This window comes from Xyrauchen texanus, chromosome 24 (assembly GCF_025860055.1).
Source record: "Xyrauchen texanus isolate HMW12.3.18 chromosome 24, RBS_HiC_50CHRs, whole genome shotgun sequence".
NCBI classification, from domain to species: domain Eukaryota; kingdom Metazoa; phylum Chordata; class Actinopteri; order Cypriniformes; family Catostomidae; genus Xyrauchen; species Xyrauchen texanus.
Genome location: NC_068299.1, coordinates 16,296,224 through 16,314,876, shown reverse-complemented (window position 1 = coordinate 16,314,876; position 18,653 = coordinate 16,296,224). Strand labels below are relative to the sequence as shown.

Here is an 18,653-nt window from a genome sequence, read left to right as displayed (position 1 = left end):
TCCATGCATCTGCTACTGATTGTCTTGGGATTTTGTTAGTTATTGGATAAATACTTTGATCAGCACATTGTAAGATAGTATGACTGGTTAAGAAGTAAAGTTTTGGCATCTAGAGGTGTCGGGTTGTAGCCCGCCCCATGCAACTTTTTATTTTAATAAACCAAGACTGCATTTTTAGTCGATGTGCTGTACAGTATATCATGAATGGGGACATTTTTGCATGTTGCTTTACGATTTCACTGAAAAGTGGCACAAGCCACGGAAGAGCTGAGCCCTTTGTTACACTCTGTCACTCAATGGAACAGCCACAATAGGGCCAGTGGTGGCTCAGCGGTTAAGGCTCTGGGTTACTGACCGAAAGGTCGGGGTTTCAAGTCCCAGCACTGCGAAGATACCACTTTTGGGCCCTTGAGCATGCCCTTGACCCTATCTTGCGAAAACAGCTGCATTTCATTGGCTCTGCACCTGTACTCTGGACAATAACAATAAAGTTGAATCTTAATCTTAACAATTACTCACCATTAGATTAAAAACAACAAATTCCAGTGCTGGATCGTAACTTATTACAAGACACAAAAACGAGATAGAAGCTCTCCTGAAGAACTACAAATGTATCTTCTGCATTAGAAATTTACCTGATGAAAGCTGTGGGGACAAAATTGGAAAAGGCAAAAAGTGGCTGGGACATTTCCAACCTGTCCCACCCATAAATGATGCCTATGAGCAAGGGACTCTGAAAGTGTGAAGTCAAAACAGTGCCAGAACTATTGGAAACCTCTGTCCCTGAACTCTCTGCCACTCTCGCTCTCATACTTTTATAGCTTAAGGCAAATTTTACAATTCAGTATGCTGCTGATGGAAAGGTTAAAAGGACCATATGGACAGAAAATTCAAATTTTTCCCAATTGTTGTGGCACCTTTAATTTCATTAGCTTTTCCCCATCCCTGTAGGGGAGCTGAGTTTCTAGGTCAACAATCAGAGTTAGTCTTGCCCATGCAATCTGCTAAAAGCCCCTGCGGTCCACAGGCTCATGTGTACCTGGGGATTAGAACAAGGTGGGACAGGTGAACCCAGCATGGAATCACTCACAAGTTATTTATACTAATACTGCAACACACACACATGTTTTTATATCAAGATGGGGAATTGTATCATGGATGTCTTTTCTTCTGTGCTAATTAGTTTCAATAGCCTTATCCTTCATATACCCCTAAACCTTACCATTACAGAAACATTTAAGCATATTTAGATTTTAATTAAAACATTATCCTTTTTTTTTTTTTAAAGCCTTTTACCTCATGGGAAATGTTGCGAGGTGCCATGCAGGTGATTTAATGTTTTACTATGCTTCCAGGGACACAAAGATAGCAAAACCTGACCCATACAAAAACACACATTTACACAAACACTGAGGTGAAAATAAGCAATTTTCCAAAAGTCATACTAAACAGAGTGTGCATCGGTGTGAAATAAATAGAGGACAAAAAAAAAAAAAAACCCAGTCGAGACAGAGGAGAAAAAGCACAATAGTGTCTTTCATTGGGACTCTAAAGATCTAGAGTTATAGTTTCTTTATAAATCCATTCTTTATATACAGTATCATATACAGTACATTATATGCAGCCTACAGTTGTAATGGAACACCATCATGTCTCTCATGAAAGTAACATCATCCTAGTAGAGCTTGATGGTATGATGAAAATGAACAAATATCTTGAAATCTATGACATGACTTCCTTCTGGCACATCAAGGATAATTAGTCTGTGGTTTGGGTCAGTTCCATAATTCCTGAAAATAATTTGCTGTAATCCCATTTCATTACTTCCTAACTATTTTAAGGGTTTTCCTTAATGGAGACAAGTGTTATAGTTTTTAAAATAGACTCTTTCTTATTATGAAACAGCATGCAGTTTCTAATTGTCTCACTTTTCAATGAACAGTAATGAGCAGCATCATCTTTCATTATTCATCCTGTGCAACACCACCCCTCCAATCCTAGCTGCCTACTTGCATCTATACCTTTTCCCTCTCACACCTTACCTTCTCTCACCTCACTGTTACATAGCTTTTCATGAGCTACATTTCCAAGTAATAGCAACATTATTACATTTGAACAATGCTTATTTAAATTGCCATCTTCTCAGTAACTGGTTGATGTGTTCAAGATATGCATGAGAAATAACGAAAGCAAACTGTGTTTCATTGGTAAGTACCAAATTTATCTATGCTGATGACACTGGTGGAGTATCAAATCATGAGTTTTCTCAGCTAATGGATAAATTAAAGGCACATCAAGGTCCCTGCTCACCATCCACCAGATTTCTCTAGGTGATCTGTAATCATTATTAATTCATTCTTGAAGGCTTAGTTCACCTTAAAGTCAACTGACAACCTCATTCACCATTCACTTTCATTGCATCTTTTTTCCATGCAATGAAAGGTTAATGTTCTGCCTAACATTATGTGTTCCACAGAGGTGGAAGAAGAAAAGTCATGCAGGTTTGTGAATACATGGGGGGTAAATGTAAATGATTACAGAATTTTCATTTTTTTTATTTATGATCTGTAATCCACTCTTATGGTACTTCTAGGAGAATCATCACCAGTCCTCAGGGATTATAACGTATGAAGTTGGATTTAAGCAACTGTGTGTTAAAGACTGTCAGACACTGTCATTTTAGCATAAACATTGTCTGACATGGTTAAAAATACTTTATTTTTCCTTCCCCCAGTTTTAGCATGTGTCTTCGCAGGATGTATTTATTAAGTGTAAATACAGTGAATTTATAAATTCCAAGAATGGCACCTAGTACATATATGAGGGTAAAAAAGCAAAGGTACAGTACTTCTACCTCACTGATTCTTGAGATAAGGGACAAAACATCTCTTACATACAAAAGTCATCTTTATTTTTTTTAAAAAGTGTCCAAAGTACAACACATGGTTAAGGTATACAATTTTGTCAACTCTGTCAGAATTTTCAGAATAGTATGATTTTTTTTATATATGGAGTCAAGTGGAGTCATAAATTGGACGTGGCCCCTTTAATAACCAGAGTTTTCTGACACATACTTTCTGGCACTCTCTTGTATTGGAAGCGTGAGAGCATACATTGGGCAGGAGAGCTCCCGGTTTTGTTCATTGGTTGAGAATTCTTTGGGTATCACATTTTACACAATGTGCTCATAAATTGCATTGAATGTGTGTTCAGACGAGTCATATTTTAAAATTAAGTGTTTTTTATGGATCATTTTTGAAGGCTGAATATGGATTGCATGTGTGGAGTTTGACCATGTTTCCTGTGGTGTTTTCCAGTTTAGTGAATAAGTGCAATATGTGTTAAATGTGTAATGAGAATTGTATTGTTTAAACAGCAATACATGTCCTTAAAGCATAGTACAAAGAAATAAGCATGTTTTAAATGCATATATTTATTCGAGTGATTTAAGCATGTGTTAAATGCATAAAATGCTGTGAATTATATTAGCCATGTATTAAGTATGTGTTGAGGCATGTGGGAAGGCATATATATTAGTGATGCACCAAAATGAAAATTCTGGGCCGAAACTGAAAATTCAGGATGCACTTGGCTGAAAACTGAACATTTTTAAATAGTTTATTTAAATTTTTTATAATTGTATTAATATTATACTTTTTAATTAATTTCATTAATCTGAATTGAAAAACTACAAACCAATAAAATGATCACACTTTTATTGAAAGTGTTACGAATGCAGACAGCGAAGGCAGACGAGGAGAGCGGATCTAAGTGCAAGCTTTACTTTATTGAAACACAAAAACACAAAGGAAAACCCTCAATGGGGAAATAAACATAACACAGAAAACACAGGCAGGGAACACACACCGGGCTAACAACATTCAACGAAAGACAAGGACTGAACCAAAAACCAGGATATAAATACACAAGGACAGGATGATTACAAATGATAAACAGGTGTGAACAATGACACAAAATGGCAGTGACGATGAAAGGTGGATACTGGGAAGTGTAGTTCTTTAAACAATAGACTAGTGAGACAGTGGAGCTAAACAAGGGACAAAAGTGAACCTATGGAAAACAAAAGGGACAAAAAATGGAAACCAAAGGGGCAATGGTAAAACAAGACAAGGTAACCCTAACAGAAAGTAATGCACCAAAATTGGACAGAAAATATTTTAAAACAATGTTAAATATATTATTCTTTATTCAGTTCTTTAACATTCAAATTTAACAGATTTTTTTTTATCAATTATCCAAATAATGTAACGTTCTAGAAAACTATAATGATATGCAAAACAGCAGTCAAGTAATGAACTTAGCAGCTCTAGTATAGCATCTTGCAAATACAAAAAGTTTAAATATGCTACACAGACCTTTTAATGAAAACAATAGGCAAAACACAGAACGGCAGATGGCCTCTATTCTGTTTATGTAAACGTATTTCCACTTTAATATAAAATTATTGTGCACAACAACAGTGCAAAACAACAGTAATAGAACTAAAACCAACCTCAAACTGTAAATGACAGACGTAGCCTCAAGTGAAGAACATAGTTTTGCAGGGCTAAACCTATTTTAATGTAATTGCTATACACATAGCAAATTGGACTGCTTTCTATTTAAGTAAAAGTGGCAGGTTTCTTTTCCAAGAACAAAAGTTGCATAGCTTTCTAGCAGGAGAGACGGTTCCTCTTCTCATCAAGAACATGAGATGCTGCACTGAATAGTCTCTCTCTCTCTCTCTCTCTCTCTCTCTCTGTGTGCTGGTGCTTGGGGCAGATAAGTACCTGCGTGCAGTCTGCGATCTTTGTTCATGTACCAGTCAAGAGGCTTGTCGCATTCGCGTGATATGAGCGTGAAGTTTCACCTTAAAGTCAACTGACAACCTCATTCACCATTCACTTTCATTGCATCTTTTTTCTATGCAATGAAAGGTTAATGTTAATTATTTACACTGCAGTGGTACAAACAAAGGAATTGTTTTAACATAGACACATATACTGTCCATATATGTTTTACTTTGTTGTTTAGGGAGTGGTTTGTTTTTTCCCCCTTTCCTGCAGATCAGGAACTGCAGCCCTTACCAATGAAACCAATGTGGTCCTCCTCTATTTGCATTTCAAAGAACATTCAAAGGATTGCACTTATTAGGCCTGTGTATGAGGACCATAAACTGCTATTTGAATATCTTGCTTTGGTTATGGTTCCTACTAATAAAAAAACAACATTAGAAAGCTCTGACTCTGACGAAAGCAATGAGACGAAGCGTGGACGTGGGCTATTCTTCGAAAATGTGCTTTTTATTTTAGATGAATGCACTAACACACATATTGGAACTGTCGCCCTCGTGTGGTTTACTTTAAGACACTTTCATTAATCCAAACCTGAGTAGAAACAAATTGAAATGTGCTTGGGCTGAAGGATTTTTTACACTGAATATAACGAACTATTTGTAGCCTAATATTACAACTACATTTTGCATTCTAACCATCCTTGATTATCAAAACACCCGTGACTGCGTGATGATGATTACAATTTTACAATTAAAAGGTAAAGGTCAAAAGAATATAGCTTAGGTTGATAAACCTTCATAGACCCAAGTATTGGCACTTATGGAACGTTAAAATAGGCATTATTGCAATTCTGCTACACTGGGGTTAATTGGATACATTTATACGGCTAAAGCATGTAACTTATTATAATATTTTTAAAATATTTTTGAGTTGTCAAAATATAAACAATTAAAAACACCACCACAATAATAATAATAATAATAAAATAACAATTTATTATTATTGCTCCTTTTTGTGAATCCTAAAGTACGTGTCCAGGCTTTCTGTCTTTCCATTCACATCTCTATTCACGTCTGCTGTTCTCCAGCGCTCAGTGTGGGTCGGTGAAGGTTGATCATTGGCTGATGGGGAGATGAGAGGCTGGAGGCTCCCGTTTCATACCGTGTTCGTGTGTTTACACTCAGTACTGAGGACACAGGCGAGCGTACTTGTCAGGACCATGGCGCGCATCAGATAACATCGGAGATTTCAAAGCAATGATCATGTTTAACACTTACGGACAAGTTTTTCCTCGCGTCTCAATAGGAATACCTGTGAAGTGATCTCTGTTTTTTTTTCCTTTTCATTAAAGATCACTTTGTTTTTAAACGGTTGTAGAGAAAACGCATTCACTAGTATGGAGTTGTGAATGACATGAGCTTTACACAGGTTGTCGGTTTCCTTGCGTTTTCGGCAATGTTTAATGATTGACCATTTTGTGTTAAGTGTGCAATGCAGAGGGACATTTGATGTGTGGACACTTCTGGAGCAGACTGTAAAATAAAGGTTTTATATTTTTTGTATTTTTATTTTTTTACGTTTGTGAAGTTCTGAGGAGGAACTCTTCTCCGCATTTCACACAGTTTGAAGTGTCCTTCGGAGAGTGTTTGGAAAGAGGATTCAGCGAGACTTCTGCCGACTTGAGCGAGAGCACCTGGGAACATTCGGCTGTAGCGTGACAGGGTAAAGATGCTCTCTGCGTGTATACACCGCGACCAGTCTTCCGCTTCTCTACTTGCAGTAGTTCTAATATGCGGAACCCTTGCGACCCATACAGGTACGTGAAACTTTTATATGTAATGTATATACATTTGTTTCAATTAATGATATGCGTCTTCCTTGCTTTCTGTTTAAAACCAATAAGAGCAAGGACTCGCGCAAACTCACGCGGAAATATAGCCTACACTCAAACCACAATGCACTTCATTTGAAATTATTATTAAAACATCTATCTATCTATCTATCTATCTATCTATCTATCTATCTATCTATCTATCTATCTATAGTGCTGTGAAAAAGTATTTGCCCACATCCTGATTCAATTCAAACAAAATCTAACATAAAACATAGTCAATCTTAGTAAACACAAATACAGTTTTTAAAGGATAATGTTATTTATTGAAGCAAAAAAGTTAACCAATACCAACTGGGCCTGTGTGATTTTTTTTTTTTTCCCCTCTTAGTTACTAAATCAACCAAATCTATGAAACTGAATTCATAATGGGGTTCAGCTGGACTATAGACACACCCAGGCCTGATCACTGCCAGCCCTGTTCAATCAAATCAACACATAAACAGAACTTTTTCAACTGCATGAATTTGGCTAAAAGCTCTCACCCAGTAGCACACTATAACAAGGTCAAAAGAAATTCCAGAAATGTTGAGGAAAAAGGTGATTGAAATGCATCAGTCTGGGAAGGGTTACAAAGCTATTTTAAAGGCCCTGGGACTCCATAAAAACCTCAGTGATAGCCATTATCTCCAAATGGAAAAAATGTCAATGACTCATCCAAGACATCACAAAAAAGCCAAGTACAACATCCAAGGAACTGCAGGCCGCTCTTGGATCAATAAAGGTCACTGTTCATGACTCCACTATCAGAAAGACACTGGCCAAAAATGGAATCCATGGAACAGTGGTGAGACCACTGCTTAACCAGAAGAACATTAAGGCTCGTTTGAATTTTTCCAAAACATACCTTGATGCTCCTCAAACCTTTTGGGAGAATGCCATGTGGACAGATGAGTCAAAAGTGGAACTGTTTGGAAGACAGCGGTCCCTTTACATCTGGCATAAATCAAACAGAATTCCACAAAAAGATCATCATGCCTATGGTCAAGTATGGTGGTGGTAGTGTGATGGTGTGGGGATGGTTTGCTGCTTCAGGGCAAGGGCGACTTGCAATAATTTAGGGAAACATGAATTCTGCTATCTACCAGAAAATCCTTAAGGAGAACATCCGTCATCAGTCAGAGAGTTGAAGCCCAAGTGCAACTGGATTATGCAGCAAGACAATAATCCAAAGCAGGAGTAATTTCACCTCTGAATGGCTCAAATGAAGCAAAAAAGTGTTGGAGTGGCCTAGTCAAAGTCCTGACTTGAACCTGATTGAGATGCTGTGGCAGGACCTTAAACAGACAGTTCATGTTCAAAATCAGGATGGGCAAAATAGTTTTTCATCTATCTATCTATCTATCTATCTATCTATCTATCTATAAAGGCAGTGATAGGTAACTAAGAACCAAGTGAAGGTATATCATCTCTTTCCCTTCAGAGAGGAATATTTTGATGATCTCCTCTCTTTCTGCTTGCGGTGTTGAGCTTCTAAGCAGTGGAAAAAAGCAGAACCCCTGTTGTTTCTGGAGTAATTAAGTTTAGCTCAATGCCTTCCTGGCTTTTAAACAAGAGAGAGAGAGAGAAAATAAACCTTGTAAAAAAAGGAAAGCATCTGAGGAAAAGCATAGTGGTTGCCTTTAAATCTTAAATCAGTTCATATGCATTGCTTTACTTTTCCAGTTGATGTTGTTTATGGGTACAGTACATGCAGCAAATGTTGTCAAGTGGCGGAAAAAGTTTTTCTAACGATTTTCTTTCGAAGCCTACCTAAAATAAAAATAAAACGTCCACAAGCGGATACATTTATTTTGTGCAATTACTGTATTAAGCTGTCAGGTGACCTAATTTTGTTTTTATTTTTAATCATTGAAGTAGTCGAGTGCTACTTTAACCTCGGGTTAATGAATGTCATGTTTAATAAAACTGAACAAATAGTTTGGAGAAAACAAAGTTAAATTAACAGTAGTGATTTTCTCTGAAAATGGTCATGCTTGATCTAATAAAATAAACTATTCAACTTTCTTCCAATTTGTCTTAAGTGGGTAAAGAACTGCTGTAATATTCTGGATATTATTAACAAAACAAAAAAGAGATGCCCGCAAGTAAATCATCTTGTGAAGTGTTTTTTTTTCTTGCTCCATGATGGCTAGCTTACCTTCTGTCTGACCTTCGAAGTGGTGGGAAGCATTGAAGCGTCAAAAAGAAATCTCTCTCCCTTTCTGCACTCTCTCAATATGTAACCAGATACACATAGAAATGCATATTCAATGAGTTTAGGTCATTGTATACATTAAAAACATTAGTTAATTTCTCGATTTAGTTAATCAAAATTGATACAAAGAAGAAAAAAAAAAGACTAGCAGATAGTTCACACAACAATTCATGTTTTCAAAAACACACAAATGTATTGGTTCTTTGGAACGCATGAGGATAATGTTTTATAAAAGTTGAGATGCAGCTTATTCTCATACAATGAAAGTGATTTTTGACTGAGGTTGAAAATCCCTTTTGTGTTCCACCGAAGTAAGAGAGTCATACAGGTTTGGAACTTTGGAACGATGAGTATAATGACAGACTTTACATTATTGGGTGATGAATTAACTATCTGTAGAGGAGACTAATGTAGATGTATAGATTCATCTTTGCATCTATAGAGTCTCTGTTTTTATGTATGTGTGAGAAACTCATTGTACAGACCTGAACTGTTTATGATTTTACAGACGGAAGTTCTCCAAGACTGAATGCTGTGTTCAATTTGAGCTAAAGTGTCTCCCAGGGAGACAAAGATGACGGCACATATTTTAGAGCATCCATATAGCATCACAATCAAAATAGATAATATTTATCATCTTTCTCATTCTGTCCATTCCTGTATTCTTCCTCTCCCCCCTCCTGTCTGTCTGTATTGTGGATATGCTGAGCTCAGATTTCCTGTGTGGTACGACTCTCTCAGTGTTGACATACACCTTAATTACACAGACTGCCAGGAACCCACGTCTGGGTCCTTTGCCCCATCAGCTTTTCTCTTCTCAGCTTGAAGTGCATGTGTGTGTGCGCGTGTGTGTGAGTGTGTGTGCGTGTGTGTGTGCACATATGCATGCATGTTTGTTTGTTTGGAGGGTTATCCCTGTATACACGCTTATCCCTGTATACACGCTTGAGCTAGATTGAGACTGGAGTTTTGTGTTTTTTGTATGTAATGGAGTCACACTGTTTGGATTTGCACGTGCATATGTGAATTGTTGTTGTGGTAGTTGGAGAAGATAACTCATTTAAGAATCCTTAAGAGACCAAAACGTTTGAGTGTATCATTTTGATTGTTTAAGGAGGATTAGGTGGAGAAGGTGGCCAAGTGGCTGAAGTGTGGAGTGCTGCTGGTAGAAAAGTGTGTGGGTCATGGTTGAGGCTAGAGTGCCTAAGGTCAAGAGAGAGGAGGGAGTTATGCTCTTGTTTCTCCCCCACCACCCCATCATGTTCAACGTAACATGTTGGATCCTCCCTGTGAAGGCTGCCGGAACTCTCCAACTATGGTCCATGGTGTGGGGGTGTAATTGGTTATCTTTGGGAGTAGGTGGTTTGTGTTTTGCAGTCAAGTTTTTATTTTATTTTATTATTTATTTTTTTTTTGCAGGCAAGTGTTGATTGTCATGTTGTATGCTGAAAAAGTGGAAACCTGCAATTGCTATTTCTGCTTGGTCTAACCCAGAAAGATAACCTTGAAAGGTTGATTTACTTCAGTGAAATAGCATTTTGGACCCAAATAAAACCAGTTGATTAACCATCATATATTGTGAAATTCAGTTAAGGAAATGCAATATTCTAATGAATGGATTTTTTTAGTTAAAAGGATAAGGTATCCAGAATTTTTTATTCTGTCATCATTTACATCAATATCAGCAAAACTCAGCCACCATTCACTTTTATTACATATTTTACTTTTTATCCATAAAAAGTAAAATATAATAATATAATAATTTATTCTTGAAAAAAGCTAACATTTTGCAAAAAATCTCCTTTTGTGTTCCACGGAAGAAAGTCATATAGGCTTGCAACAACTTGAGGATAAGTAAATGATGACAGAATTTTCATTTTTAGATTAACTGTCCTTTTAAGCTAACAAGCAAACAAGTTTGGTGGGAACACCAACACACCCACATCCTATGGATAAGCAACCAAAACACAACATAAGCTGTTGACAGGGGATGGGAATCGTATGGAATTGAACTATTCCAATTTTGATTTCACTTAACAATTCCAGTCCCTAACGGTTCCATTAACAATTATTTTAATATTTTTAAGGATGAAATAATTGGAATTAAGAAATGCTGTTCTTATTATATTTACTGTTGATTCCACAGATCTGACTCATAAAAGTAATTTGTTCGGTAATTGGACTACACTGGCCGTGCTGTATATTTCATGCTGCTGATTCAATAGTGGTGTTGGAAACCTTATCTTTGTATGTTAGAACTTTATGAAAATCATTCCTTTCTTGTATGTTTTACAAAAAGAACACATTCTGAATCTATTCACAACCCTTTTGGTGACCAGCTATGCTGGCCTTTTCAGCAGGGAAGCCTTGGAGGAAGAAGGCAAGGGAAATGCAAAGGCAAGAATGCATAGATCGGTGAGATGGCCACCAGTCTTGTGGTGTCCATTAGTTTTATGGCTGCTGTGGGAGGGAGTGAGAGGGGTGAGGAGAGGGCATTGGAGGAGATTGCTGGTTTTCCACTCACCCCATACTGTATTATTCATCACTGTAAAGTGGCCCTCTTTAATATTTTAAAGGAGTTTATGGTTGTGTGTATGATCTGTTTATGATACAATTGATTCCCAAATTGGTGTTCGACATGTGTCTTTTGTGCATGCAGGTGTAATTGTTGAGTGCATTAGTAGAGAAACTTGATGAGAGTATTGTCATTGGGTTATTGCTGTGGGCACAGTTTGAGAATCAGAAGTTCTTCTGATACTGAAACTCAATAACTTACTGAATGTCAGATAGGTGAATGTGATGGTGCATGGTATGTGTGCATGTAAAGATCAGACAGTGTCAGGAATAGCAGCCACTTTCATCTACACCTTGAAAGTAAAATGCAGAAAGAGTGTGAAACTGAGAGAAATATATCTCATAGAGATGTATTGTGATAGATTGAGCCTAGGGGTTGCCTTTTAAATAGACTTTATTAAAATAGAGAGTGCACGCAAAAAGTCAGGAGTCAGAAGCATTGGCATTCAAGCATCATTAAGTCCCTGGCACAGTCTGAGAGAAGAAGACAGCGACTGGGCTGAGAGAAGGAGGGAGAGTGTGGGACAGCGACAGTAAGGAATGTGATGAACAGATTGTTGAGTGGAGATGTTTTTATTAAGGTTCTTATCGATGCCTGGAGCTCTCTGTATTAATGGTGGACATTTTTAATGCTTTGCCAATACTGTGCATGTTCACCACCATAAATCTACACCAAACAAGAGAGATAGAGTGTGTGAGAGAGGAAGAGCAAGGTGACTAGTTTGAAACGATATACCGTAAAGAATATGTGGTGGACGTAGTTGCAAGAGAACGATTAACACCAAGACGAGAAGGATAAATGCAAAACAGGAGCTGGAAAGGAGAAGGTTGAGGGGAGACAGCGAATGTAAAGGGATAGATGGATGGATGATGCGGAAGAAAAGAAAGAGACTTTAATGAAGTCAAAGCGAGGAGTAGATGGTTGAATGAGAATAGAAGAGTTGGAGAGTCTTCACCCCACCCGGGTTTACAGCAGCTGGGTGGTGGTGCCTGTGGGTTGGAGTGGTGGAGAGTGACAGGGTCTGTGGAAGAATGACTCGGCAGGGTGGCTTTGTGCTGGGACTGAATGGAGAAATGAATGGGGCTCTTTTCTGCCATGGTGTGTGTGGTGGAGGTGGAGCTGGAGGAGGGGTCAGCATATTCATAGCTTCTTTAGCCTGCAAGAGTGACCGATGGTGTATGTTTGTCTTTCCTCTGTCTTGGCTTACCATTCATAGTCACACTTCTTATTCAGTTCTCCTAAACAATACTTTCAAGAGTTGACATGTTTGAGTTTAAATGAATTGAGCTATACTGTAAGTATGACCAAAAATTACCCTTTTATATTTTCTTCAACCTATAGAGCGCAATAGTCATGGTCATTTTATCCATAGACAAATTGATTTTCAATGATAACTTATAAACCTTCAAATACAGACCTACCATGAGGTTGTAAACCAGTGGTAAATGCTTCTGTTGAAGCCATTATTATGCATTTTTTCAACTTCATTTGAAAAAAAAAAGTGTTTTAGTTGTGTTTTAAACTGAATTACCTATGAATCCTGTAGAGAAATATCCAGCGATCAGAAAGCTATGGCTAACCAACCACGGCAAATGAGACCAGCAGAAACCACCCACTTCCATGATAAAATACTTGCAGTAGATTTCAAATATATTGTTTCTGTTTATAATCCACAACTTAAAATCAATAGTTATATTGGTATATATAGTTTTTAATTTGATAATGTAATTCAAAATGCTTCATGGGACTGTAGTTCCTTCCCTCATTAAACAAGTTTAGTACTCAGCCTTGTTCCTTTTTGTGTGATTTTCAAGTACTTTTTTGCTTCAAATCAAAGTTTGGAATTTTGCGATTCGATTGTTGATGGAGCGGGTTGGTTTGGTACTTTTATGAAGGATTTTATGAAATCCCCATGAAAAATTTAATTAATGAAATACACTTCCAGGACTAAGACGGCTGAAAATGTGGGCGGTCAGTGTTGCACGCTCAATTGGCTCCATGCTTTAAAATAAAAAAATTCCTTGCTGAGAAACATGCAATGCCTGTGCATTTCACAATGAACCAGACTTACAGCTGAGGCTCATGCCAAGCCAACAATATCTTTGGCGGACAGCTTTCACCTAAGCACAGTGTAGAGGCTGCTGTGTCTGGCAGAGTCCAAAGATTTCTGCATAGTGTTGCATCTTTTCCAATCCCAACTGCATGACAGACATCTAGGAACATCAGTCTCTCACTCTTAGTCTGTCAAACTGTTTGTTTCAGTTACGCTGGCTGGAAAACTGATGCCCTCATTTTGATTGATAGATAGATGTGACTTGCAAAGTTAGTCTTTTTTGCTGCGCTTTTTATGCTTAATTTTCCAAGTAGACTTTCTGAGTCTGACTGGCAAACTGACTGCTTGTCAGGTTCTTCAGAGTAATACTTTATTTAAAAGTAAAATGAATTTGGATTGAAAGGTCTCCAGCTCAGGCCCCCTGATGGTGCCTGTTGGGGTCTGGGTAGCATGTCAGATTCCTTTCGGCAGGGTCTGGAAGTGTTGGTGTCAGGGCCACGTGAATAGGTCTCCTGCTGTCCATCTGCCTTTGAGGATCCTGCCTTAAAAGAGAGACTTTCTGAGGCCATGGAGATTTCTCATCTTCTTAGCCTTCAAAGGAAGTTCAACCTGGTCCATAGCTAAAGATTAGACCTCAGCCAATCTGTGGTTAATGCCAGAGTGTAACTGTATGTTTTTCTTGTCTGTGTCTAATATATAGGAGACTTTACTGGTTTAAAGTAAAATTTTAGGCTCAACACAAGTACAAATACAAACTCTGTTTCCAAATAAAAAAAAAAATTGTTTATAGTCAAGCACATACAATGGAAATCTATGGGGCAATCGTACAATTGTGGCTTAAGTGCATTTAAGTACACACATTTTTTTGTTTGTTTGGAAAAACTGAGGTGAGCTATTATTGTCTGAAGTAATGGACAGCATGCCACATACACTTGAATTAGAGCTTAATAGATGCCGTATTTAACCCAGAATATTCACTTCGGTATACACAAAAACAAATATTTTAGCCTATTTTCAAGATGTATCCATTTCAATTGAATAACAAATTTCCATCTAATTGAATTGCCCAATCTTTAACAAAATAAAATGTACAAATCTTACAAAATGCAAGTTTTATTAATTACATTTTCTTCAAGAATATTCAATTCAATTAGATGGAAATGTGTTATTCAATTGAAATGGATACATCTTAAAAATTGACTAAAATGTCTTTTTGAGTGTAGTTCACCCAAAAAAGAAAATTATACCATAATTTATCATCGCTCTCATGTTCTTCTAAACTTGAGTGACTTTTCTTCCATGGAACACAGAAGGATTTGTTGTTTGCCTCTATCACAATTCACTTTCATAGTCATCAAAAAAGATCCAATGAAAGTGAATGGTGACTAAGGCTAACATTCTGCCAAACATCTCCATTAGTGTTCCACCGAAGAAAGAATGTAATATGGATTTGGAACAACAAAAGAGTAAATAAATGACAGGATTTTTATTTTCGAGTGAACATCCCTTAAAGTCTACACTACTATTTCACAGATCAGTTATTGAGAGGCTATAAGGTATAAACCATGCCCTCAGCCAGCTATCTCCCATCATTTTTGGACTGTTTTTGGTTTTAGTTTATGAAACACCTTTCTCTCGTTCTTTTTACTTGTCCACTTCACTTCTGTTTGCTCACTCCCTCCTATGCTCTTATTCTTTCTGGCTCCTTTATTGTGATGGGGGTTTGTGGATATACTCGGAAGGAAGGCAGCGTGGAGAATCCTATATTTAAGAGTTTAAGGGCTATAAAGACTCCCATCTGCCCCAAGGGTAGGGGAATATGGGAAGTAGAATATCTTTGTTTTGTTTTTTATTAGGGTGCTACCATGGTTTGCATGCTACAGGGGGTCTCATGGGAGGGATGGGGGATGTTTTTTCTAAGAACACACACACATACACACACATGTTCGTTAACCGGCTGGTTCTCAATGTCACAGTACTTGCACGAAAAGTCCCCTGTGTGTGTGCCGTGCGGTAAATGCATTCTGATGGTGTGTGACCAAAGAGTAATGTCCTCATGTGGTGTCGCTTTAGTTTTCTTTGTGCCAAATGTAGAAGGCCACACAGAATGTGCTTTTGTAAAGGGAGAAACCCTGACTCTTGACTGACCAGGAAATAAGAATATGCCGTTTGACACACAAGCACTTTATAACAGTATGAAATGTTACTAAATAAATTATATATAAAGGGGTTTTCAAGTAGGATTTCACAGTGCAATAAATGCTTTATGCACTGTTGCATAATATTTGGCATGTTTGTGTGCAGTAGTATATCACGTAACTAACCTTTAGACACTAAAGGGATATTTCACTCAAAACTGAATATTCTTTTGTTGTTTACTCAGTCTCACATCATTCCAAATTCAAAACTGTGAGACATTCTTGCTTCAGTGGAACACAAAAGGAGATGTTAGGGACAACAGAGATTATGTTAGTCTCACCATTAAATTCCTTTTCATCTTTATTCCTTGTAATAAAAAGTTAATTGTGACTGAGGTTGTCATTATGCCTAACCTCTCATTTTGTGTTCCATGGAAGTAAGAATGTCAAACAGGTTTGCAAAAACATGAGGGTGAGTAAATTATTTTTTTAACACTCCGATAGACACTGTTTCATTTATCCAAATAAAAGCAGGTCATGGCTAGTGCATGATCCACAGTTCCAGAGTTAACGCCTTTGGATGAGACTGTCATTGATTTTGGCTGCACTCTGACTGCTGGGCTTGTTCTGGAAGGACTAAATAGTAAAGATAATCCCCATGGGCTGCCTGTTGTTGCCATTTCCACACCCTTCCGAATGATTCTGCTTTTCCGCTTTCCAGAGTTGCATGGATTTTTGGGGGGAAAGATAAGTTTACACTCCCAGTTAACGGAACTGTCTCTTGCCCGATTGGGCCAGTGCAATGTTCTTGGGGTTTTTATGCCCTCCGATCCTAAACATTTGGTTTCCTGTCACATATTATTCATTGTTGCAAAAATTTGCATATTGAGATATTTAATGTTATAATATAAATGTTTATATTTTATTATAAAATTATCTAAAATATTGCAATTATTAACAAGATATTTTTTATAACATTTATTTTCTTTTAATAATTTATAATATTAATGTGCATTCAGTAAATATTTCTTAATATTGTTATTTTGAAATATACGTATATAACTAGAAAATCATGAGCTCTCACATGAGATGAAGACTCCAGTCAGTAACCTTATATATGCAGTATTATGCTCATGGCGGCTGCCATGCTAGGATCACATGACCAACAGAAAATTACTTGCTTAATCTCAGTAACCACCCTGTTATTGGACACTGTCATTCAGGGATTAAATACATTTTTACAGTGATATCGGTAACTAAAAACTATTGCATTTGAATGATGCTGCATCCATAACCTAGGTGTCAGTGTAAGTCCAAGATGACACAAACAAAAAATTACAGACTGCACGTTTAATACATATATTTTTTTTTGGCGATAGGATAAGTTAAAATGTGAAAACACATACACGCTTGCTACCAGGAGAAGGAAAGTGGAGTAAATTGGAGGAAAGCACAGGGCATCTTAAAATGCTAACTGGGGTTCAGAGGAAAGCCACGTTCACTGGGCCTGTCTATCAGGTTATGCGTGTTTTCACACACCTCGCTCATGCAAATCTAACATGGTTTGGCTCTGTGTCATTTCACATGTTGCCTTAATCCATTCTAGATTGGCATCCTTGGACTTAATGCAGCGTGAGAGCATTTGCTTGCTTACGTAATGTTTTAATTTTCTGCTTCTGCTTGTATTTCATTCTTCTTCCCTCCTCTTCTTTTCCCCAAGCCTCTTACCCGCTGATGGACAGCACGGCCGACCTCACCCTCACCTTTCTATTCACTCAGGTCTGCTTCACATCTCAGCTCCAATTAGCAAGTGTGCTGAGTGCATAGCGGTGACTTGCAAAACCAATGTTTACAGAGCCTCAGACCTGAGACCCAAACTTCCAAGCCCTTTCTAAAAGTGTTGCCAACACTCCACCAGCACAAACCCCTCTCGCCCATCAATTCACAGTGAGCAAAATGATCCTTATGTCTGTAAATCACAGCAGTGAGCATGGGGTTGGCTAGCGCCCTATCACAGAGTGGCTCATGTTTACAAAGATTAAGGAAACAGATGGACGGCCATGCTGACTGGTGTGGCTTCATTAACTCCCCACGCACGACTGTTCTAAACTCCGCCGCCCCTTGCACGTCTTGCTCCGGAGTATGCTGTTGAGCCAGCCCAGAGGTCTGCAGGGGGAGGTGGATTGCACTCATGAAGGCTGTGAAGATGTTTATTGATCTGAAAGCTGAGATGTGGACAGGGTGTTTCGCCTTGATTGATTAATGTTGAAGTGAAGCAGTGGGACTTTATTTAAAGATAGACTCTTTTCATCATGTTGCCAGATCAGGGGCACAATACTTTTTATGTTAAGTCTTCAGTGATGTGGTTTTTTTGAGTTTGTATGGCTGTTTGTCAATGAGAATATTGCAGTATAGTGAAAACAAACTCATTAAAAATAGTATGTTAGGACATATGGGGTTAATTTTTATTCTTTTGTCAAACAAAATTAAACCATTTGTCTTACATTCTCCTTTTTGCTTTGTTTCTTTTTTTAGACTAAATGGAGATCAAATGGGGACTTTCGTTTAAGTCAGAGGTTTCTCAGATGTTATCGCCTCCAAAAAGTTGCTGTAGCTTGATTTTAACTCCACATGGAAACATAATTAATGTCATGAACTGTGCTCAGATTTGCCAAGACTTCTTCCAAGACCAAATTATCTGAGCTATGCCATCCATATTTTTTTAAACTCTAAACTCATATTTGATGTCAACAATTGTCTTAATTTAACTAAACATAATGGAGATCCCTATTATGTCTTTTGGACTCTGGATAAACACATAAACAGATTGTTAGCTCTTTCAAAATGTAATCATATATGACCACATTAACCTTTTTTTGATGATAAAACAAGTTTTTTTTTTTTTTTTTTTTTTAAGGCATTTGCTTAAGCATGGGAGACATATATAATTAGTATTGCTTCAGAAGAGGCTTTATCTGTCTGTTGGCCACTCCTGTGCACCAA

General features: G+C 37.6%; 1 protein-coding gene across 1 annotated transcript in view; it reads left to right on the top strand.

Moving 5' to 3' along the window:
* Positions 1-5,973: 5,973 nt before the first annotated feature.
* Positions 5,974-18,653, top strand: part of LOC127618311 (netrin receptor UNC5B-b-like) — an 82,407-nt gene continuing 69,727 nt past the window's right edge. Inside the window, exon 1 of the mRNA XM_052090693.1 lies at positions 5,974-6,612. Within this exon, the coding sequence (XP_051946653.1) occupies positions 6,525-6,612 (88 nt within the window). The 5' untranslated portion in view covers positions 5,974-6,524. The remainder of the gene's footprint in view (positions 6,613-18,653) is intronic.